The 24,784-nt window shown below is 40.6% G+C and overlaps 1 protein-coding gene across 11 annotated transcripts in view; it reads left to right on the top strand.

The window, feature by feature from the left end:
* The window catches only part of CELF4 (CUGBP Elav-like family member 4), a 1,491,885-nt gene that overhangs the window by 1,402,439 nt on the left and 64,662 nt on the right, over positions 1-24,784 (top strand). For 6 of the 11 annotated variants that reach the window (XM_073680445.1, XM_073680447.1, XM_073680442.1 and 3 more), the window contains one exon: positions 3,602-3,685. In XM_073680445.1, the coding sequence (XP_073536546.1) occupies positions 3,602-3,685 (84 nt within the window). Of the gene's footprint in view, positions 1-3,601; positions 3,746-24,784 lie in introns of all 11 variants that reach the window. The other 5 variants (XM_073680446.1, XM_073680444.1, XM_073680439.1 and 2 more) reach the window with 1 other exon arrangement.

Below are 24,784 nucleotides of genomic sequence, written 5' to 3'. Positions count from 1 at the left end.
ATTTTATTTACCTAACTGTTCTTTCCAGTGATCGAAGATGCTTTCCACCATCATCTGACTGTATTTATATGGCATATGTGCTTTCCTGGAAGTTTTGACATTTTCCAGGTTTATTCTGGACTCTTTTTTAGACTGGGGTGGCAAGGGCCCACCAGTAACATTGACTTTGAGGGCCCCCTGTTCAGCTACATGTAAATATTACATTGCCCTTCTATATAATAATAAAATACATAGTTTGGTGAATGAATGATAAGATGCTGCTTTTGTATGTGCATAGTAAATCAAATGTATTGGGCCAAGAACTGTTCATGTTGGAGGGTTAGTGGCTTACTCCTGCACAGAGGCATTCACCTATTCTCCTATGGGGCAGTATGAGCTTCTCTGGACTTATAAATCAAGTGCTATGTAATTAATTATTCATATTGTGGGTTACATTAATCTTTTGGCTATATGCTTAATATTTTTCTTGTGTGAGATATCTCAATTAGAGATAACCAGAATGACTCGCACGACGCTGGTCCGACTTCTGCTTTGGTACTTCGGACCAGGATAGTATGAATCCTTTTTTCCCATTTGCCTCTTCTACTATCTTTCTATATTGGAGTCTGATGAGTGGACTATCAAGACCCAAGAGCACTTCCATTTACCATAATATTTTGGTTATTATTGGAAACCCAAAACTTGGAGTGGTTCAAAAACATTGAAGAAACTTCCCACTGTAGTTAGTGTTTTTCTGTTCATGTTCCATTCCTACTGTTTTGCTGGAAAACACACATATACTGTAAGTAGTTATAGTCAGTGGCACTAAGCCAATAGCAGTTGACCATATGACTGCAATAGGACTCGACTGTTTGAGAGGCCCAGTAATAGATGTTTAGCGCCTTAGCAAAGTGGTCATCTAGCTGCAGTGTGCTCCCATTCATCACCACTGGGCATCCTCCCTGCTCATAACTGCAGGGCCCATCTCCAGTGCCATCTGCAGGTGTCAGAACGGGCAGCACATCTGGAAGGTATGAGCGGGGGACCCTATTTGTATGTTTGCTCTAAAGCCCAACACAGCTTTTGAAGTTACTCCTCTCCCTGGTCATAGTCTAGTGGTAATTCACTCAAAAAGGGCACATAGTGGCTCTATGTTGTGTTGCAAACCAATGGCAACATCTGTATGTTCTCCCCATTTTTGGGTGGCTTTTCTAGTGCACTCTGTAAACCACCAATGCATTCCCATGGCATCATACTGTGTGTGGGTGGCTGTTTGGTCAATCATACATTGTGGGGGGCATCACACTGTGCACTACTGGGACTGCGGTAGCATCATTCAGTGTGAGAGGGGGAACTGTGGGGGTTATCATACTGTATGGGGGGCTGTAGAAGAATGTAATATAGGGAAATTATACTGTGTGTAACTGGTTGTGGGGGGGTCATACTGTTTGAGGACTGCGAGAAAATGTTCTATGGGGTTATCATAGTGTTTGTAGGGGCTGTAATGACATCGTATTATGTGGGAGAATACTAGGGTGATTATAGTATGAAGGAATTGTACTGGGGGCATCGTACTGTGTAGGGGAGACTGTGGGTGGTATTATATTGGGTGGAACACTGTTAGGACCTCATACTGTGTGTGGTTCACTTTTGGGACATCATACTGTGGGGGACATCACATTGTGTGTGGTGACTGTGGGGGCATCATACTGTGTGTGGTGACTGTGGGGGACATCACACTGTGTGTGGTGACTGTGGGGGGGCATCATACTGTGTGTGGTGACTGTGGGGGCTTCATACTGAGTGTGGTGACTGTGGGGGCTTCATACTGTGTGTGGTGACTGTGGGGGGCATCACACTGTGTGTGGTGACTATGGGGGGCATCATACTGTGTGTGGTGACTGTGGGGGCTTCATACTGAGTGTGGTGACTGTGGGGGCATCATACTGTGTGTGGTGACTGTGGGGGCATCATACTGTGTGTGGTGACTGTGGGGGCTTCATACTGAGTGTGGTGACTGTGGGGGCATCATACTAAGTTTCAGAGCTTTATTAGGAAAATGCTTTTGTGTAGGCACATGTAAAGAACTGGGCAAAGGTTTGGGAAATGACTCAGAATAAAATAAATTCCCACAGCATACTGTAGTGTTTGTCACTCTTTCTTATTTTTCACTGTTGGAGAGATGCCAAAATTGGTAAGATTGTTTTCAAAAATTTATGGCAGCCTTAGAAAATTGGAAAATTCCAAATTTTTCCAACTATTCAGTAGTTTTAATTAAATAGACTGTGATGATAAAAATTTAAAGATAATCTGTCACCAGGTTGTTGCTTCCCATCTAAGAGCATGATGTATAGGCAGTGACCCTGATTCCAGTGATGTCACTTACTGAGCTGCTTGCTGCAGTTTTAATGGCATCGTTATTTTCTTTGCTGCAGATCTCCCAGTTCTCTGAATGAAGAGCTCTGTATAACCCCGCCACCACCATTGATTGGCATATTTCTGTTTTCACAGTGCGTAGGCAGAAAGCTGCCAATCAGGAATTATACAGGGCTCATGAATATGGAGGACTACATGGCAGCAGGTTTACTAGTTCTCTAGTAATAATCTCCTGCTGACAAAACAATTATTTTATCAAAACTACAGTTAGTAGACCAGTAAATGACACATTGCTGGAATCAGATCAAGTCACTACTTTACGCTGCTCTCAGATTGAGTGGCAAAAATCTGGTGACAAATTTAAGATTAATGCTCTTAATTAGGAACTTTAATACTTTAATGCGAGCAGGGATGATAGTCATGTGTCTGCGGGCCAGATGGGGTCCAACAACCCACCTTGGACAGGGTATTTCAGTGCAAAGCTAGTGCAGCAAGGTGAATCCTGGACCTGTGTGTAGAAAAGCCCATATACAATCATAGGGAAAGAAGATTTGTGGACGATCCGCGCGGCTGGTGAAAAATGTCATAGATCCATTCATGTCCAGACAAGTGCTAATAGCGGTTTCTATATTTGGTTGACGCGTTTCAAAGTACTACAGACTTTGTGGACGATCCGCGCGGCTGGTGAAAAATGTCATAGATCCATTCATGTCCAGACAAGTGCTAATAGCGGTTTCTATATTTGGTTGACGCGTTTCAAAGTACTACAGACTTCTTCATCAGGACAAAAAAACATAGTTTGCAACACAATACAGGTACACTTATAGCAATAGAGATTCAAATATTGGAGTCAAGTAGACACATAGTTGCAGACTATGTTTTTTAAGTCCTGATGAAGATGTCTGTACTACTTTGAAACGCGTCAACCAAATAAATGAACCGCTATTACCACTTGTCTGGACTTGGATCTATTACATCGTTCACCAACAGCACGGATCGTCCACAAATCTTCCTTTCCTGTGTTTCCTTGGTCTGATGACCCGTTGGACCAGCAGCAGCTGGATCTATATGTCATGGAATTGTTCTGTACACACAACTAAATCAGGTTAGCATAACCTTTTTAATATTCCTTTTATCTCCCGGATTGCGTTGTGTTTGCTCCCTGGTTTCATGTCATATTTTGTACAATGTAAAATAATGTTTTCTTGAGTTGTGATCTTGGGTGGTTTTTTTTTTGTCTTCTCAGGACCCGAGGGCTGCAACCTGTTTATCTACCATCTGCCCCAGGAATTTGGGGACACCGAGCTGATGCAGATGTTCCTGCCTTTCGGTAATGTCATCTCCTCGAAAGTGTTTGTGGATCGGGCGACAAACCAAAGTAAATGCTTTGGTGGGTAAAGATAACAAACATAATAAGCTTCATCCAGGAATTTATAAAAAGGGTTTTTCTCTAGACACTCACCTGCTCAAACTGCTTGCTTTCATTGTAATATTCTCTCCTCTAGCCTGATGTCTGCCGATAGGGACTAAAGCGAGAGGTCCAAGGTGACAAATACAATCACAAGGACCAATGAGAACTCCACAAATATGGCGTCATCCAGTGACCGCGGTCCTGACCACCAATATGCATCCATGTGCAGCTACCATTCGGATATCATAGGGATTCATTGAAGAAATATTTTTTTGATTCATATATAATATACTTCAACTCTCTAATATAATCTGTATATTATTTCTTTTCTTTTCAATATCTCTTCCTGCTGTAACTTAAGGGAAATCTTTATAGTTTAATCTCTTTATTATTGCCATGGATGTATGTCTTCCACTATCAATTTATCTCTAAGCACACTAATTGATTGCAATGAGTTTCCAGGTAATTAAACTTTTTTTATTTAATTATCTCCCAGGCATTCCTAAATTATGAATTCTTGTACTTCATTACCGTAATTTGCTTCTTTTTCTTCCAAACACTATGCCACAGTGCTAGTTTCACATGAACCTTTAGAAGATGCTTTCATCTGCTGCTCAGTCAAGCTCTGTACTCTATTTACAAACAGAGAACTGGACTTTCCCTGTCTGAGTCTCTCTGCTCTCTACTCCAATACTCAGACAGAGAATCCCCGGATTATGATTTGTTTGTAAATATAGTGTGGATTTTTGTTGAGCAGCAGTTGAAAGCAGATTATTATGGAGCTGGTGGTTTAAAACAGCATTGCAGCATGGTGTTCAGTAGAGAAGGAAGCAAAATAAGATAATAAAATATATTGCAAAAATTCATAACGTAGCATTGCCCGGTGGATAATTAAATGAAAAAAAATAATTTAGTAATTCTTTAACATAAAAAATAAGTGGCAATTTACGGTATAAAAATATGAAAATTCTCTAGCGGAGATGCTGTAGTTTTTCAGTGAAAGTTTAACCCTTTGCAATACAGCAGAAAAAACATAGTAACTTTCAACAAACTCTAAGAGAGGGGAAAACTTTTGATGAGCAGAAGAGGTTTCCATTTAGCAGCAGCAAGTAGAGATTTTGAAACATGTGACAAACTTATTAACCAGTAATTAGAGTTTTACTTGCACAGAACTGGAAACGTTTCTTGCCGATGATACGTAACACTTTAAGGGGTATTCTCAAGTTTGGAACTTATCCGAACTTTTGGCTGATCTTCAACATCCTCAAAAGAAGAAATGGAGTGGCAATGCGCATAATCAATAACCGCTTCATTCACATGGGGCTCTTCAGAAATGGGATAACTTCCAAACTTTAGAATACCACTTTAAACTAATGCATCAGATCTGTGAAAGGTTGTTATAGGCTGGTGCATAAGATAGCATGTCTATGCATCTGACATACTGCTGACTTTGCCTCATGGTTTATAGTGATTGATATATGGTGTATTCATTATTTTCTATTTACCAATATGCACTGAATGGTCAGGATTTTAGAGCTGGGTGGCGAGAGTCAGAAATCCCGTACAAAAGGCAGAAGAGACACAAAATAAAAAAAAATGGCCCCCAGCTGGAGCCCATTACTGTCCCCTTTAACCTCCAGAACTTTTGCACCCCCTTTTTCTATTCTTTGTTAGAGAGAAGAATAACAACATGACCCTCTGGTTGGGAAAAAATTAAACTTAGCTTCTTCACTATGGGCTCCAAGGGCTGCATCTAATGTACATGGTGATACTAATGATCTACTAAGATAACATAGCACCCAATGCAGGATGTCAGTCTATTAGGAGATTGTAGTATTTGAGCCCTTATTAAAGTCTCATTTAAAGCTACAGCGCATAGTTCATATTATGGTGGGAAACATTTTCTAATGCAATTCCTGCAATTTTGGAGGATAATTGCAGACAGAATGGATTTCACATAAACCTCCATATACACTACTGACGGCTTTTATAGATACAAACTATAATTTAGACCTCTGGTAAGTGTATATACCTTGTTAGGGGAGGATACACTGTAACCATTATGGACTTTGTTACCCATTTGGACAAGCATTGGTAGCATGCACATGTGTAGTTTTATTAAAAGTTGCTGATCAGGACACAAATTAAGGACAAATTCGAATATCTGTAAAACACTGACCGACCACAGGTTTTTTGACCCGAACTCAAAAGCCTCAAAGGCACATGTGAGTATGATGAGTTCGGGTCACGAGACCCCTGTCCGGTCCGGATTTCACGGTTCATACTCAGATTCAGAGAATACAACCCAAGATCAGTGTAAATTTATGCTAAATGACCATTTCTGCACCGCTACACCGGTTTATAGGCATCTTAGGTTGGATAGTGTCAAAGTGTGAGATAAGATGATTATTACGGTCATTCTTCCTCCTGAGTTCTGGCACCCGATGCTCAAGACCACCAGTATTATAATTGTATAGACATTAGAGAGTGCTATTAAGTCATTTTATGTATATTGGTATTATATGAGCTCTGGATATTGGTATTATATCAGCACTGTATCTCCGTATTATTTGAACATAGGACATCGGTAATATTTGAGCACTGTATGTCAATATTATTAATGTACTGTATATTGATATTATTTATTCACTGTGTCTTGGTGTTGTTAGGACACTCTGTCCATATTATTAGGACTCTGTATATCGGTATTATTTAATTACTGTATGTTGCCATTGTTAGGACACTGTCGATATTATTAGGACTGTGTATGTTGGTATTATTTAACTGCTGTATGTTAGCATTGTTAGGACACTGTGTGTCAATATTATTAGGGCTCTGTCTATTGGTGTTATTTTATCACTGTATGTTGATATTAGAACACTGTGTGTCGATATTATTACGGTACTATATATCGGTATTTAAACACTGTATGTTGGTATTATTAGGACACTGTATGTCGATATTATTAAGGCTCTATATGTCGGTATTATTTATTCACTGTATGTTTGTATTGTTAGGACAGCCGTATGTCAGTATTATTTTAGCACTGCATTGTAGTATTATTAGGGCACTGTATGTTGGTATTATTTGAGCACTGGATATTGGTATTACGTGAGTGTTGTATCACAGTATTATTTAAACATGGGATATCGGTAATTTTTGAGCATTGTATGTCAGTATTATTAGGATACTGTATGTGGGTATTATTTACAGGGAACCTGTCGCCAGGAAAATGCAGTCCTATCTGCGGGCACCATGTCATAGAGCAGGGGGAGCAGAGCAGAATGATATATTGTTTGTGAGAAAAGATTCTGTATAACCTTCGTTTTAATCATTTAATCTTCTGCTCTTTCTGGGATTTTCAGTCCAGTGGGCGGTCCTGTCAGTGACTGACAGCTACCCCTGTACGCACTCTTATACAAAGAAAGCTGTCAGTCACTGATAAGACCGCCCACTGGACCAAAGAGCAGAACATTAAATAATGAAAACTAAATTATACTGAATCTTTTATCATAAAACTATATATCAATCTTCTCAACTCCCCCTGCTATATAACATGGTGCCTGCAGATTGGGCAGCATTTTCATGGTGACCGATTCCTTTTCACCACTGTATCTTGATATTGTTAGGGCACTGTATGCTGGTTTTATTTGAGCAATGTAAGGTAGTATTATTAGGACATTGTATGCTGGTATTATTTGAGCAATGTAAGGTAGTATTATTAGGGCACTGTATGCTGGTATTACTTGAGAAATGTAAGGTAGTATTAATAGGACACTGTATGCTGGTTTTATTTGAGCAATGTAAGGTAGTATTATTAGGGTACTGTATGCTGGTATTATTAGAGCAATGTAAGGTAGTATTATTAGGGTACTGTATTGCTAGTATTACTTGAGCAATGTAAGGTAGTATTATTAGGACACTGTATGCTGGTTTTATTTGAGCAATGTAATGTAGTATTATTAGGACATTGTATGCTGGTTTTATTTGAGCAATGTAAGGTAGTATTATTAGGGCACTGTATGCTGGTATTATTAGAGCAATGTAAGGTAGTATTATTAGGGCACTGTATGCTGGTATTACTTGAGCAATGTAAGGTAGTATTATTAGGACACTGTATGCTGGTTTTATTTGAGCAATGTAAGGTAGTATTATTAAGGCACTGTATGCTGGTATTACTTGAGCAATGTAAGTTAGTATTATTAGGGCACTGTATGCTGGTTTTATTTGCGCAATGTAAGGTAGTATTATTAGGGCACTGTATGCTGGTATTATTAGAGCAATGTAAGGTAGTATTATTAGGGCACTGTATGCTGGTATTACTTGAGCAATGTAAGGTAGTATTATTAGGACACTGTATGCTGGTTTTATTTGAGCAATGTAAGGTAGTATTATTAAGGCACTGTATGCTGGTATTACTTGAGCAATGTAAGGTAGTATTATTAGGACACTATATGCTGGTCTTATTTGAGCAATGTAAGGTAGTATTATTAGGGCACTGTATGCTGGTATTACTTGAGCAATGTAAGTTAGTATTATTAGGGCACTGTATGCTGATTTTATTTGCGCAATGTAAGGTAGTATTATTAGGGCACTGTATGCTGGTATTACTTGAGCAATGTAAGTTAGTATTATTAGGGCACTGTATGCTGGTTTTATTTGCGCAATGTAAGGTAGTATTATTAGGGCATTGTATGCTGGTATTACTTGAGCAATGTAAGGTAGTATTATTAGGACACTGTATGCTAGTTTTATTTGAGCATTGTAAGGTAGTATTATTGTATTATTTGTCCATCTTATCATGGCATTGTGTGGGCAGTATTAAGTATCACGTTGCATTGCTACTTTGCACTGTACAGCATATTATTTTTGTGGTATATGGTGGTAGAGGCACAATATAGCATTGGTATTTGGTGAACATATGGTATCCTGTATTATGCACTGTATGGCACTTTGTACATTCTATGACAGTATACAGATAAAGAAGTAGTAGATGGGTGCGGTCTGTTTTGAAGGAAGCATTTTTCAATCTAGTGAGGAATTAGTAAATTTCTAAAACAGTCGGCGGATCAGATTTTGCCCGGCCGTAGCACTACATGAGAAAATGGAACGTCAATCAAGCAGGTGATTGTGTCGGGAATGTGATCAGAGCAATCAGAGCTCTGATTGGTTAAATTGGCTGCGAGTCCCAAAACTAATCACACGTGTCCATTTAAATGCATTCCTTGACCTTGAATCTGCTATAGATGGGCAAAGCTGGAATTTCACCAAACTGGTACATTGATTTTCAGTACTAATTTTGAGACTTATTTCACCTTAAAACAAAGGTTTGGTTTCTGCATTTTTCTAGTTGCAAATTTGGACAAACTTTTTTTTTTTAATAGTATATACTGTAAACCAGTGCTGATTTTTTTCCCTGTTACAATTCCTTTAAAGTGAACCTGTCATGACCCCAGAAGCTAATGACCACAAAAATCAGATAATTTTCAACTGATTTTCATCCGTGTGCCCATTTTTCTACTTGCGGGTGACGTTCATGTGCCATCTGTTCTACACTAGAAAATGTACATGATCAAATACAGTTTCCCAGATTTATAATAGAAATGTATCTGTAAAAATCAGATGCCGCACGGATCTTCTATAAGGGATCCGATTTTTATTAACTCACCTATATATTTGAATGGATGAGTCTCCTCCAAGATTCGGAAGAGAATAGTGCAGCCTTCGATTATTTACCTCATGGACGGTCGGACCAGAGATAGATCATTCATCTAAACAGTCCTATTAAATAACATGGGTCAATGTGCCGTCTGTGTGCTGTCCCATCAAAAATCAGACAGCACACGTTCGATTTATATGCTCTTCTGCATGAGTGTTAATAGTGTTACAATGCTTTCTGACCACCTTAGTGAATGTACAGCTTTCAGCAGAAAATTAGCTTTATTCGTCCAGAGAGACACTGGTTTTCAGTCATAGAGGTATGAACGGAGTGGCTAAAGTACTAGCTCACAGCATTGTTAGTGACAGCTGTAAGCAGTCCCCGACACTTTGATTGACAGTTCACTCTGCAGCACATCTGTGCAGAGCGAACTGTCACTCAAAGTGCCTTTATGACTGTAAGCCGGCAGCTGCCGGGAAGAATAAAGTTAATTTTGTCTGGGCAGCTGGTACAGAAGCCAAACAGCAATTTTAACCTGTAGATTAACCCTATATCTGCAAATTAATATCATTTGGGGACATGACATTATAAAGGTCTCACTGATAGCGAAGGCAGAAGATCAATTCACAAAAGTAGGAAAATACGATTCATTCTTTATAAAAAACAAACAAAAAAAGATTAATATTCACCAAGGCAAGGAAGCATGTCTAAGTGTTTCGAATGCCAGCCCCATTTTCACTCATGTGCTGGTATGAATGCGGCATACTTACCACGTTCCAGCGTTTGAAGCTGAACATAGAGACATCCACAGAACATTCATGAACTCCTAAAATTGCACAGGAGCGCCACTAAGTGTCCATTTTTGGAGGGATTTTTGAGCTAAGGTTGTGGGATTGTCCTGGCAAAATCGGGACCATTGGCAAGTATGGGATAGAATTCAGAAGGAAAAAAAATTTTTGCAACAGCTTGGCTGATCCTGAGTGGAGTCCATACAAAGAAATATTACAATCCACTGCATTTTAGACTTGGCGTTTCCTTCTCTCATCATTTTTCTCTAATAATAAGCTGATCATTGGATCTGAAGTTGCACCTTCAGTGGTTGCACCTGGAAACAAGTGTTCAATTTCCCCACAGCGCCGCCACAGGGAAAATGAAGCATTACACCATCCAAATCAATGTGCGCTGTACATCTTTCAGAACTAAGGTTGATTTTGGTTACCGCTCTGTGTTACAGCCAAGATATGAGGGTCCGTAAACCTTATGTTTTCAATGCCCTAATAGGGTATTGTAAACCATACAACCCCTTTAAGGGATAACTCAAGAGGTCAACTAAAAAATTAGGTTTGGCTTAGTTTCAGAGATTACTTTATCATCTCCAAGAGATGAACATACAGAACAAGTTGCAGAATTCTGTCCATATCAAAAAAGATTGCATTACCCTTCCTAAAATATCTATACACTTTCAGTAGCTGTTGACAAACGCTATCCCTCTTGATGCCCCCCATGAATATGCATGCTCAGTTGGTCGAGCGTGCATGTGTTCTGAATGAGGAAGAAGAGTAAGTCACTGCCAGAGATATCTGGTAATGGCTCATTTTCCTACTGTATAAGCCAAGAAAATAAGGCATGACATGCCTGTTCCGTTTTCACCCATTTCATGCCCCATAAGATAATAAGGCCAATCCTGACAATTCCCTAATGTGTATGATGGGGTTTATTGGGGGTGATCGGCCTTATTAACCCTTCCTGACTGGGCAATTTTCTGTTTTTACATTTTGTTTTTTTTTCCCTTCTCTACTTTCAATGGTATCTTTTTTTTCTGTCCACATAATCATGTAAAAGCTTGTTTTGTTTTGTTTTTTAGCGGGATGAGTTGTAGTTTTGTATGGTACTATTCATTTTACCATTCATTATACTGGAAAATGGAAGAAAAAATCCAATTGCGGTAAAATTATGCAATTCCGCAAAAGTTTTTAGGATTTTGTTTTTACACACATAATTCTCCAAATCAGTACGATTACTGCATTTCCACATTTTTTTTATTTAGTTGGAGAAAAAAATTGGAAATTCGTAAAAAAACAAATGCTACTTGTGTCTACATTTTCCATTTTTCAGTCAATAAGGGCTTTGCTTTTTTCACCCAGAACTGACTTTTTTATTGGTACCATTCTCAATTAGATACATTTTGATCTCGTCTTATTGCATTTAATTCTGTGATCCAATGACCGAAAAACTTCAATTCTGTCATTTTGTTTTTTGTTTTTTTTTCTCTCGTAGCGTCATCTACCGATCGTGTTAATTGTATAGTTTGATAGATTTTTATAGCACATATGTTTAAAAATACACATTCATTTTCTGTTTAAAATTAATGTGTATTTTTTTTTTCAGGGAACTTGAGCCTGCACTTGTCAGATCGATTGTAATACCAAGTAGTCCAATATATAGTAAAAATCTGTGAATGCCAGTCATAGGCATGAGGGTCTTCACTTGGGCCCCGGCTGCATTTGCATCCTGTCGGCACCCACGAATGCGTCATGGTGGGGTTTGATGGGCGCTTGGAATGTCGCACCCCCTGGACCTTTTGCTGTTAATGCTACTGTCAGAGATTGACGGTGGCATTTAAGAATTTAGCCGCCGCAGCTCAGCTCCACCTGCTGCTGTCAAAGGCAGATGATGGCTGCATAGCAGCCATCATCTTCCAGGAAAGATGCAGGCTCAGCTTTTGAGCCTGCTTCAAAGAAGGTAACCTGACATATGACATAATAGTATGTTATATGTCAGAAAGGGGTTAAAAAAGATAACAGAATTATGAAGGGGGTAAATAAAAGATCTGACATAGTCACCTGTTGTCACCCATATGGATACAGCACAGTCAATTCCGGTTGGCTGCGCCAGCACTGGAGATGATGACATCAACGTTGAAGGACATCAGAGGCTTGTGATTGGCTGTAAAAGCCCATCATCAGAGAAACATCCAATGACGCACCGTTTTAGTCACCTGACCACTGCAGCGAATCAAAGATAGATCTCCTTCATGAGAAGGAGGTCTTTGATTCGCTGCAGTGGTCAGGTGACTAAAATGGGTCATAAGGCCAACATAACAGGGAGTGGATAGATATATTCTGAATACACATATCAATATCAGATCCCAAATCAGACCCTAATATTTATATCAGAGCCTAGACCAAACCCCTAAATATATTTAGACCCTCGATGAGATTTTCTAAAAATATATATTCAGACGTAAACCCATTAAGTTCTCGTTGCAGACCCCATAAATATTTTCACACCCAAAATTTCCTGTGCTGAGTTCAGTCTCCTAACTTATTTTAAAGGGAACCTGTCGTGTTATTTTACCCTCCTAAACTGCTCCCCGATGCCGTGCAGGTCATGCAATGAGCATCCCTAACAAAAAATAACCCTTTTTTAGAAATTTCTGCTTCTCTTAGTAGGAAAAACGCAGCATAAAATAAGCGTGTTTTTCATGTGTTTTTTACTTGCGTTTTTGAAGCAGATTTTTCTGCACTCAGTAGGCTATGTTCACACACGTTGTGTTTTGCTGCATATTTTGCAGCACATTTTTATGCAAATTTCTACTGCGTCCAGCAGTACCTGCAAAGTGTATGAGAAATCAGAATTCTCTGTTCACACATGTGGCTTCTTGTTTGCTGCCTATTTTCTGCATTGCTTCCGTTTTTGGAAAATAAAGCATGTCACTTCTTTCAGCGTTTTTTTCAACATTTTTTCACCCATAGGAAGTAATGGGTGGTGAAAAAAACACTGCAAAAAAGCAGCAAAAAACGCACCTGCTTTTTTGCAGCGTTTTTGATGGCAAAATAGAATGGGAGTCTTTTTTTCACAGAACTTTATGTACATGCCTAAATAGAGAAAGAAGGACAGTGAAAAAAACGCTGCAAAAACACATAAAAAAAATGCAGGAAAACCTGCATTTTTGACGCAGCTGTTTTCCTGCCAGAGAAAAGTTGTCAGCAGATTTGCAGCAGATTTTGCTGCAGAAAAAAACACGTGTGTGAACATAGCCTTAGTATGTGTAAAATCTGCCGAAAAAACGCTGAAGGATTTGACATTACGCAGATTTAGATCTGCACCAAAATCTCAAATCAAAAATATCAACGTGTGCACGAGACTTCAGGATTCTCATTCATTTTGCTGGCATTAGGAAACCCTTTAGATTTTGTGACTAATCTGCGCAAAAAAAATGACAATAACGCAACGTGTGCATACAGCCCTAATCTTTACTCCCCTTCTATGCAAATTCCAGTCTTCCAATCATGTGGGTGGAGCTGGATAGTGCTTCAGCCACGCTCCCCCGGCCAGCAGTGATGCCCACTGCACTATAAATGATGGACTGAACTACTCCAACGTCACAGTTCTCTCCAAGGAAATCCCGTGGCTTTGCGCTGACAGCCAGCTCTACGAACATGCGCGATTACGCTTTGTTTCCTATGTAGACATGCTCCAGAAGCGTCTGGTACTCAGAGGCATCCTGCATGCTGTGAGCGCATAGAGCAATGTGACGATGTGTGTTTGTAATTAACTGCAGTGCTCACGTTACGTCGACAGCGCTGCAGCCAATCGGTGAGCTAAGTAGCTCTGAGCGGCTCAGTTAACTCTCTATGCTCAGTGATTGACTGCAGCGCAGTGATGTGAACGCTGCAGACAATAACAGACACCGGGAGCAGCGGCAGAGACTCAGTGAGTAAAGAACAGTTTGTTTTTCTTAAACAAACTTTAGATTTCCAAAATGGGAAAAACTTTTTAATCTGCTCACTCCTGGCTTTTGCCTATTTCCAGGCTCATTTCTGACTCATTTTCCCCCAAAGTCCGAAGTGCTGAGTATAATTATAGAGAAAAATACCCATTAATTTAATTCAATAAATAATCATCTTTTCTTGGGTTTTTTTTGTGGTTTTTTTTTATTTTTTTTAATTTTCAGCCTACCTTCCTGACCCCTTTATGAAAAAATGCATATCACTGGGTTACCAAGAAAGGGAGGCTAAAAATAAGATGAATTGGTAAAATCGAGGGAGTTGACGTCATCCAGTTGCTCAAAGAGTCAATTACATTTTCTGATTAGTAATACAGGCAACGTGGAACTTCCTTTATATAAATTTAGTAATACACAGGGGTCATGTAAAGGAGGTCAATGCTTTATTGCATCACTATGCAATTTTTGGGTGGAGTTAACCCTTTATTTCCAGGAGACATAATGGCCATTTCTTGCGTCTTTCTTGTTGAAGTTTTAGACTTTTTCCTATGAGTTGCTGATGCAGAAAGTTTCCGCTTCCCTCGGCCGCTCACAGTTAGGAGATGTTGTTGCATAATGCTATTAGATCCTTATAGGAAAAGTTTCCTTCCAGCAAAATTTTGCCACTAAAGCAACAGAAAAGCGTATCAAAGGCGAGAAACTTACTGTTGCTGTCGGTGGGATCTCCCATTGATAAATCCGTTCGCTTTTTTTCCGTCAGGGAAGTCTGATAAACACAACTCCTGTAGTTTCTGGCAGTGGCTCGGACGCTATCATTTGGTTTTTGACATGTTAATGTTGATGCCAGTCCTCCCAGCTGAGGCCGCGTTCCCCGTGGCATTCTGGGGGTTAAATTATTCATGGCGGCAATGCAGATTTAAGACATCAAAGGAGAAGATGATATTTTTTATTGGCTTATTTTTATTCTACTTACAGAGACCGTGAAAGAGATTTTTTCTGGAGCAATCTCTGTGAATTTATCTGTATAATAAAATTAGTTTCTATGGCGTTGGGTTAAACAGCTCCCACGGTGACACTGATCTGATGCGTTATAAAAGAGCATTTCCACCTAAAATCACAAAATCCCCAGTACTAAGATGTCCTTGAGTCGTCCTCTGCAGTTAAAAATTCTATTTACCTGTCGTAGGGAAAGCTAGGTGATGACCGATATGGCCATTCTGCCATTACAGTTCTCATTGGGGTTATCACCTAATTCTTATACACTCCTATGTAATCTATTTCAGAGGTGTTACAGGAGGAAGTCAACAGTGCAGCAGGTAAAATTCCCCAAGTTTTGTGGAGCTCCTTACATTTTGACACTTACTAAGCTCTGAAGTATCACACCTATTAATGAGTGTTACTCACACCCACTTGCTAACAAGCTATTGCGCATGCATTTCTCTGCTGTTGCATAGCTCTCCGGTTCTACCTATCTGCATGTCTCTGACCTCTACTGCGTGGAAAGTCATGATTTTTAAGCGTTTTACAGTACCTGAAAAGTGGATGAGTATAAATTAATCTTATTCACATGCTGGGGGAAAGTTGATGCTGATTCCAAGCAGATATTATTTTTTGGTGCATTTTATAAAACTCACATCATGCCTATTTATGTTGCGGAAATACACCTTTTTGGAGAAGTTTTTACCTTTTCATTTCAATGCGGACTGACCTGCGTTGTTTTCGTTGTGTTTTTTGTTGCGGTTTCCAAAACAACAACAAAAAAGTATAAAAATGCATAAATAGATGCAAAAAAGAAGTGCAGATTATTGTTGCAGAAACTATGCAGATTTCAGTTCAGAAATCAGTACTTAATATTCACACCAAAAACGCACCAGCCTTAGACACTACAGAAGCATGGCAGCTCATACTAAGGCCACGGCCCCCCTATCAGTATCTGATCAGTATTCGGTCAGTATTTTTTCTCAGGAGTAGGAGCCAAAACCAGGAGTGGGTGATAAATGTAGAATTGGTGACTTGTTTCTATTTTACCTTTTCTCTGATTGTTCCTCACTTGGTTTTGGCTCCCACTCCTGAGAAAAAATACTGACTGAATACTGACCAAATACTGATAGTGAGGCCATGGCCTAAGGCTCGACATCATGCTGACCCATGCTCTAGCCTTTAGGACACTGGCTAGATCATGGGTCCACATGACATGGCATATATAACACTTATATGGCAAAATTATGGCATTTGGATCTCCACAATAACAGGGTAAACCAAGGTTGTAACTATAGTGGGTGTAAGTGTTACACTCACAATAGGGACCCAGAACCTAGAGGGATCCAAAAGGTTCCTTTGGCCAAAGTGAGAAGACCAATGCAATTACAGTTGGGGGACATGTTGGAGATTTTTCATTGGGATCCATGAGTTTCAATTTACGCTACTAGGAACTTAACCCATGACAACCAATAAGGGATATGGAAGTCCCAAACAGTTTAGAGCAAGTGGGCTTCATGTAATGCTTGAGGCCCTTTTTGAGGATGATGGACTCCTTTTTTGACCCTCCTACATGCCAAAATCTGAAAATTCCAAAAGAAATCCAAGTATTGTTCAAGAGGTTATACCCGTTACACATATTCTGACTGCTGAGAACCCTACGGTTTCTTTCATTCCAAACATAAGTTGGGGGTGTCAGTCAGACCCCCACCAATAAGCAAGGGATAATGTATTCTAATAACAGGGCATCATTGGGAATATTTTATAAAATCAACTAAATTACCTATTTTTTTGCATAGGGCCATGTGAAAGATGGTTTATTATAACCCCTCAGAGTGACTCATTTACTGGGGAGTGTTTTTTTTTTAGAAATTCTCTTTTAGATCAGAGAATAAAACTTTTCCTCTCTATGTAATTAAATCCTACAGTAATGTTTGTCGAGCAGGACTGATCCCATGACTGCGGGAAGGTATTTTAGGGACGTAAATGAATCAAATCCAAACTATTTTATTTTTTTTTTAAGCTCCTCTCCTTACCAGATGCGAAACATTTTACCCGGAACACAAGGCAAAAGTTTCCTTTGAAGTCGTCAAACGCTCCTCTGGATGGTTCTAATGATGAATCTTGTTAAACCTGACACAGATCATTAGACGGAAATTCTTTTGTGAGACCAAAGGGCCGGCTGGAATGCAGAAAAGGGGGAAATAAAGAAAAACAACTTGATATTTTTAATATATGGCTTGGGATCTGTGAGTCTGGCCCATCGCAGGTTAACGCACGTTGGGCATTGTAAGAGGGGAACTTTTCAGAATAATGTGCAGAAATGAAAGTCAGCCTCAATGTCCACTTGAAAGACCATTGCGCTGCCGATAAATAGTCATAGGACATAATTAAACCAGACACGTTCTGTGTTTTTGCCTTTGACATACAGGGGTTTGTACTGAGCACAGCTGCACATGCATACAGTGGTGTAATTAGTGCAATTCCCTCCCAAGAAAAAACAATAAAAGTCCCTTAGTCCTTATATCAAATATTCTGTATTTTTGTTCAAAAGTCTATGTTGCCATATATCTGTATCTAAAAAAACTCGGTAACAGTCAATATGCCGTCATGATAAATACCACAATGGTTGCAACTGGATTTCCGCCTTAGGTTTTGTGCGCACGTCTTTTTCTAGCGGGTCCGCTCATGATCCTACCTTGAAAAACGCTAAAGGAACAATCAAAAGAATGACCACATGCACCGCAATGCCAAAACGACTCGCTGCTCATATGTTCAGTCTTTCAAGCTTCTTTCAACCGCTTCAGTTTTCCACTGATGTGAAGCTGTTAAAAGAAGTGACCATTCCAATCTCCAGGTGGCTTCTGCTTGGACGCAGCTGACCAGTTTGTCAAAAAATGGGGAAAGATAGATGCCGAGAAAAGACACTTCAGGACAAAAGATCCCGCCATGTCCTGAAGAGTGGTCCACTGGCAACACTCTTCTGAAAGACGTTGTTTGCACATAGCTAAGGGTAAGTGCACACAAAGCTTTTTTGAGATGGTCAAAAATGGTGAGGTTTCCAGTGGAAACTGCTACAAGAAACGCTCCTTCTTTGGGGAGTTTTCAGAAGAGTTTTTGATTTCCTGTAAGATTTCCTGAAACGGTTTGGAAGCTTTTTGATTTGACTTTGCAGTGTTTTTCAAAACCTGAAGCTGAAGGAAAACACTAAAAAACACTGAACATATGAAGATCAAAGTGGTTTTGCAATAGAGATTATTAGGAAGAGTCTTTCAAAAAAATTATGAGTTATTTTTCAGGTGTTTTTTGGAGCAAACCCGCTCCATAAAAAAATCATCCAAGAAACTGCGTGCCCACATACCCTGAAGCTCTTCTTCAGTTTAGGCCAAGTCTAACCTCGCATGTGCTGACAAACATGGTTTTGATGTGGAATATGTCACCAGCTCCTTTTCTGGAAATGCATTTTTTTCATCGCTTTTAATCTAAGATATTGCTAGTTTTTTTATAAGTGAACCCCAATGTTTTTTATCACTGATCCCCATTTTCTTGAACCTCATTTGCTTGTACATAGTTTCATTTTCATCTTCTCCTTTACCCCAAGTTCACACAAGCATATTATAGGCACATTTTTGCACCCATTTTACTGCCATAAGCCTTGGTCCACCTGTTGGTCTAGTGCTATGAAGCTGCCCTTTCTGGTCATTGATCTGTGTTCAAACCAAGATGGTTCCTTGGTTGTGCTTGTGTATCAACTGGTCTTTTAGATAGAAGTAATACCTAATGTTGGTAGATTTTCCATCTTTATATTTCTTTGGTAATATTACACTAATTAAGCTACTAAATATTTCTACCAACCCCCCAATGCACATGCACTCTTGCATGTGTTCCCATTTGAGATAGACGTGTAGACCATGAACAGACACCAATTCTTATTTCCATTGACTTGTGCCTTTGGGGAAGAGTTGGAGTACCCAAGTTGAGCTAAAGTTTGTCTAGTGTGCATGGCCCACCTTTAGAAATGAGCCGAACATGACCCAAAGCACCAACTGTTCCTCTGCGCGAACTTCAGTTTGATATTTTGATCTCCGTTTCGCTTTGCACCGGTAGAATTTTTCATACAACACCAAACTCTGCGGTCAATGGGAGTTAATTCATTAATTTAATTTGGAATTAAAGGGGTTGTCTCATGAAGACAACTCTTTTCCCAATGACCCATGTGGTAAGGGCGGCCACTTCAACCTCGAAAGCAGGTGGAATTGTGAGCTATTAGACTGAAAAGGGCCCTTATAATGTTCTTTGCACAGGAGCAATCTCTTGAACTGTGTCCACCCTACCTTGTCTATACGACGTATTATGGCACATGGACTTCAAAGAAGGGGTTTCCTCCTTATAATCCAGAAAAGAGCGCTGCTCTGTAACAGCTTTTGGAATAAGCAGAAATGGCTCCGATCCTGGCAGATTCAAGGCTTTCATATATTATATTTCTGATTGGTCACAGCTTTCCAAGAAAAATCTGCTTTTGGATGTAGCCAATCAGCACTGCAAAATGTAGAAAAAAGTAAGGGATTCCTCCAAGTAAATCGCTCCTCAAATTTTGCCTATGGATTTGGTGCAGGTATTTAGCAGATCTGGAGTAGATTCACAAAACGATTAGCACCAAATTCATTCACTGGTGTAGATCTTTAGTGTTTCTATCCAAAATAAGTAGCATACCATTTATTTTTTGGGGCATAGTTGTTCCCTTTACAAAGCTGAAATTTTCATGGAAATTTTCCGATGCATGGGCTGCAGATTGCACTTGACAATAGGCTGTAAATCCGACACGTTTTGTTTTGTTTTGTTAAATTCAAGATTATACAGATTTCTCTGCTGAAAATCCAGTGCAATTATTTTTAGAAATCAGATGCCAAATTTATGAATTTTATTCAAATGTTCTTGAGCTGAAGGAAACAATTTTCCACAATATATCAGAATTTATCATGCAAGATGTGTCAGTTTTTGTTTTCAATTATATTGTGTGCGTTTTAGACAGAAGAGAGAAAAGAGATCACATATTGCAACCCTAGATTAGCTCTAGGCAAACGCTCACTGACCGGCTGTTGAAGAACCTGCTGGGAATCGTCGCTTCATAAACAGCTACAGAAGCCCTTGATATGGACTTCAAAATATATTCAAAATATATTTACATAGAAGAGATGTCAAGTGAACCAAAAAGTCAGTGTTTGTGACATTTCTGGTTTGTACAATATAGATTATGGCATTGCATTTTCAAATCCTAAATTTTAATCTTTGGGCCATCTTCCTTGGCCGATGGAGAAGGACCTAATTAATATATGGAAAGTACTAAAGAAGACAACAATTAGGAAAAGTTGGCAGTGCACCAGACCTATAAAAATCTAGACCAAGGAAGGGTATAAAAAATATTGTTCCCAATTTGAGCCATTCTGTGACTGCTCCCTTTCACCACCCAAGCAGAAGACCTTCTAAAACCAGGGGGGCACCTTTTTAAATGGCTTCATGGTCCTACATTTCCAGGCTACTAATAAATCATTTAAAAGGATTTTCGTCAATAAGAACTGATGACAAATCTCTTGGTCTGAAGTCTAAATACTTAGTCCCGCACCAAACAGCACTCCCATCCTCCTGTTGAGTAGGGTGAAACTTGTTTGTGGAGAAAGCTGAAGGAGCTGGCCCACATTGTTCTCAAGATCAATCATAATGTTTCTGGAATACCCATTGAAGGAAATTTTTTTGAAAGCTTACCTCCTGCATAGAGGGGGTGTACAGGCACCAATATCATATCAGGGTGGAACCAACACCAATCAACCCCTACTGATTTCAGCTTCTGAACAGCATGGTTCCTTTCAATGCATAGTGGCCAGTGCCGCAAAATTCAAGAGAATAGGAGCTGATCTGCAGTTCCAGGCAGTGGCCACTACATATTGAATAGAACTGTGCTCTTCAGTACTGTTCAATGTTTACATCTGGCCGCTACTGGAGCTGATGATCAGTGGGTGTGCCGGGCGACCACCAATCAGATATTGATGACCTATCGTAATGATAAGTCAATGTAATTTGACCAGAAAACCCTTTTAGCTAAGATATTGTTTTATATTTCTGAATACTACATGGTTGTTTTAAGGGGTACACGTTCTTATTGAGGGGATCCAGCAAATGCAGATAGTCTTACAGGCAATGATTCATGGGAAAAAGTATGCAAATTAGCTTTTCTCAACAAAAAAAGAGTCATCTATAGGTACCTATTGTAGGGGTTCTACTCACTTGGGTGTGTCGGGATGCAAACAGGAAGTGTTTTCATTTAAATGTTCACGTTGGTTTATTACCTTATAAACCGTCCAGAAGCAAAAGCAAAACAAACAACCTTTAGTGCAGGCAAAACAAAGTAAACAGTCATTTAGGCAAAGTCTCTGGTTAGCCAGTCCTGTGGGCACACAGGCTGGGTAGCGTCCAGTACACTGGCTCAGTCTGGAGATACCAACACACGGGAGGCCTTCTCCCTCCATACACAGACCATGTGCCAAACAAAGGACTCCATTTTAACCTCTTAACCACACCCAGAAGTGAGGTATGTGGGCAACAAGACCCTCCTGTCTCTCAAGTTGCCCATGAAACCTGGTCCCGGATGCACCAAACAATCCTCTTAGTGCTTACGGGCACTAGAGCAACATTCCAGGATTACATCACAGATGACAACCATCTCTGTGACTCATACCTCCCGTCAACTATATGTCCGCTAGCTGCCTTACATAGCTCCCCCCCTCTGCCTAAAGCCATGGGGCAGGGGATTCTTAAGAGGGCATTAGCATTCCCATGTAGCTTCCCAGTGCTATGTTCCACATGGAAGCTGAAATCCTGTAGGGCTAAAATCCAGCTGGTGACTCTAACATTTTTCCCTTGTTTCTCGCTCATCCACCTGAGTGGGGCATGTTCTAATACCAATTTAAACTTTCGTCCCAACAGATAGTACCGTAACGTGTCCACCACCCACTTTATGGCCAAGCATTCCTTTTCTATGACAGAATAATTTTTCTCACATGAGGATAGTTTCCCTCACCTGGTGCTCCTTGCCGTGTATCTCCTGGGAAAGGATTGATCCTAAACCAACATCTGAGGCATCTGTTTGGAGTATAAATTCCCTCTTGAAGTCGGGGGCAACTAACACCGATTGCTTACACAGAGCCCCTTTCATTTCTTGAAAGGCCATCTCTGCCTCTGCAGTCCATTGGGCCATTGCTGATTTCGTCCTTTAAGGGAGGTCAGTCAGGGGTGCGGCCATCATGGCAAAGTTTGGGATGAACCTTCTGTAGTATCCCACGATTCCTAGAAAGGCTCTCACTTGCTTCTATGAAAGCGGTCTGACCAGGTTTGGATTGCCACCACTTTACTGAATTGGGGTTTGATCTTGCCTCTAACCACTACATATCCCAGGTATTTGGCTTCTTCTTTCCCCATGGCAATTTTTTTTGGATTTATTGAAAACTTCACCTTCCTTAGGGCATCAAACACTGCCTGGACCTTTTCCAGATGATTTCCCCAGTCGGGGCTGAAGATTACAATATCGTCCAGGTATACAGCGGCGTATTTCTTATGGGGTGCAAGGATTTGGTCCATGGCCCTCTGGAAGATGGCCGGGACCCCTGCAGTCCAAACGGCATCCGGACATATTGGAAGCATCCGTTGAGCGTAGAAAAAGCAGTCTTCTCCTTGGCTCCCTGTGGCATGGAGATCTGCCAATATCCCTTCATTAAATCCAATGTGGTTATGTACCTTGCTGGCCCAAGTCTCTCGATCAGCTCATCGACCTGCGGCATCGGATATGCGTCGAATTTGGAGACCTCATTCAACTTCCTATAGTCGTAGAATTTCCATTTGCCATAGGGTTTTGGAACCAGACAATTGGGCTCAACGATCTGCTCTTGGATTCCTCAATGACCCCGAGTTTCAACATACGATCCACTTCCTTTGAAATCAACTCTGGTCGGGCCTCAGGAATTCAATAGGGCTTCAAGTTTGCGCGGACATGTGGCTCCATCAGAACCTCGTGTGCTATGACCTTTGTACACCCAGGTAATACCGAGAACCGGTCCCTGTTCTTCTGCAGTAATTCCTGACACTTCTGTTTTGGGCCTTCATCAGCGTCTCCGCTATTGTGACTCCTCCAACCTCGGCTTCTAGCTTGACCAGCAAGCACAGAGTTTCAACAGGCTCTCTGTCTTAGCATGGCTTGATGAGATTGACGTGGTAGATCTGGTATGGTTTACGTCTTCCTGGTTAATAAATCTTATAATTCACTTCTCCAGGCTTTTCCACCACCTCATAAGGCCATTGCCACTTGGCCAAGAATTTACTTTCCACGGTAAGAATTAGCACGAGGACTCGGTCTTAGCACGAGGACTCGGTCTTCAGGATTGAACTGCCTTACTCTGGCTGACCAGTTGTAGACCCTTGCCTGAGCCTCTTGTGTCTGGAGGAGATGTCCTTTGACGATGGGCATCACCTTCACAATCCTCTCCTGCATCAGTGCGACGTGCTCGATGACTCTCCTGTTGGGCGTGACTTTGGCTTCCCAGGTTTCCGTTGCTATATCAAGGAGACCTCGCGGATGTCGGCCATACCGGAGTTCAAATAGTGAAAACCCAGTAGAAGCCTGTGGAACCTCTCAAATAGAGAACAACAGATATAGTAGGAGACAGTCTCAGTCTCTACCGTCCTTTTGTATGGCCTTCCTCAGCATACTCTTAAGAGTTTTATTGAACTTTTTCACAAGGCCATCTGTCTGAAGATGGTATATTGATGTCCCCAGCTGGGAGATTTTCCGGGCCTTACATAATTCCCTCATCACCTTACTCATGAAGGGTGTTCCCTGGTTGGTCAGGATCTCCCTTGGTAATGTTGTCCGGGAAAAAACATGTACCAATTCGCAAGCTATACTCTTTGCAGAGGAGTTTCTCAGGGGGATCGCTTCAGGATAGCCAAAATATATTGATGCCCACGAGCAGATTTAACTAGGGGACCGACAAAGTCTATAGCAGTTATCTCAAATGACACTTCAATGATGGCCAGTGGCACGAGGGGACATCGAAAGTGAGAGACGGGGGCGGTTAACTGGCACGTAGGGCAGGACTTGCAATACTTTAAGATTTCCCAGTGACATCCGGGCCAATAGAGCCTCTGCATGATCTGTTCCTGAGTTTTTTCCACTCCCAGATGACCAGTCAAGACATGTGAATGGGCCATGTCCAAGACCCTCCATCTATAGGGCCCTGGCACCAATAACTGTTCCACAAGCTCTTCCCTCACTTTCGTAACCTGGTACAACAACTCCCCACTCAACATAAAATAGGGAAATCTTGTGTCAGCCCCCGGCTTCTGTGCAATACCATTTATGACCGTGACATTGTTAAATGCTTCCCTTAGAGTTAGGTCCCTATGTTGGGTGGACCCAAAATCCTCACTGGTCACCCCTAACTCAGGAATGTCAGTCTCAGGAGACATTACCTTCTCATCCCCCACAGGGACACAGAAGGTAAACTCGTCCGACTCTGGGTTAGGTGATACCTCTTTAGGGCTAACCGGTTTCATATCTGAGCCACCGAGCCCTGAACCCTTCCCCCACAGATCCCAAAACAAA

Source organism: Phyllobates terribilis, unplaced genomic scaffold, assembly GCF_046119375.1.
Source record: "Phyllobates terribilis strain yellow unplaced genomic scaffold, ASM4611937v1 Scaffold_1__5_contigs__length_1240528914, whole genome shotgun sequence".
NCBI classification, from domain to species: Eukaryota; Metazoa; Chordata; class Amphibia; order Anura; family Dendrobatidae; genus Phyllobates; species Phyllobates terribilis.
Note: the sequence above shows the minus strand (reverse complement) of the source record. Positions and strands in the feature narration are given on the sequence as shown.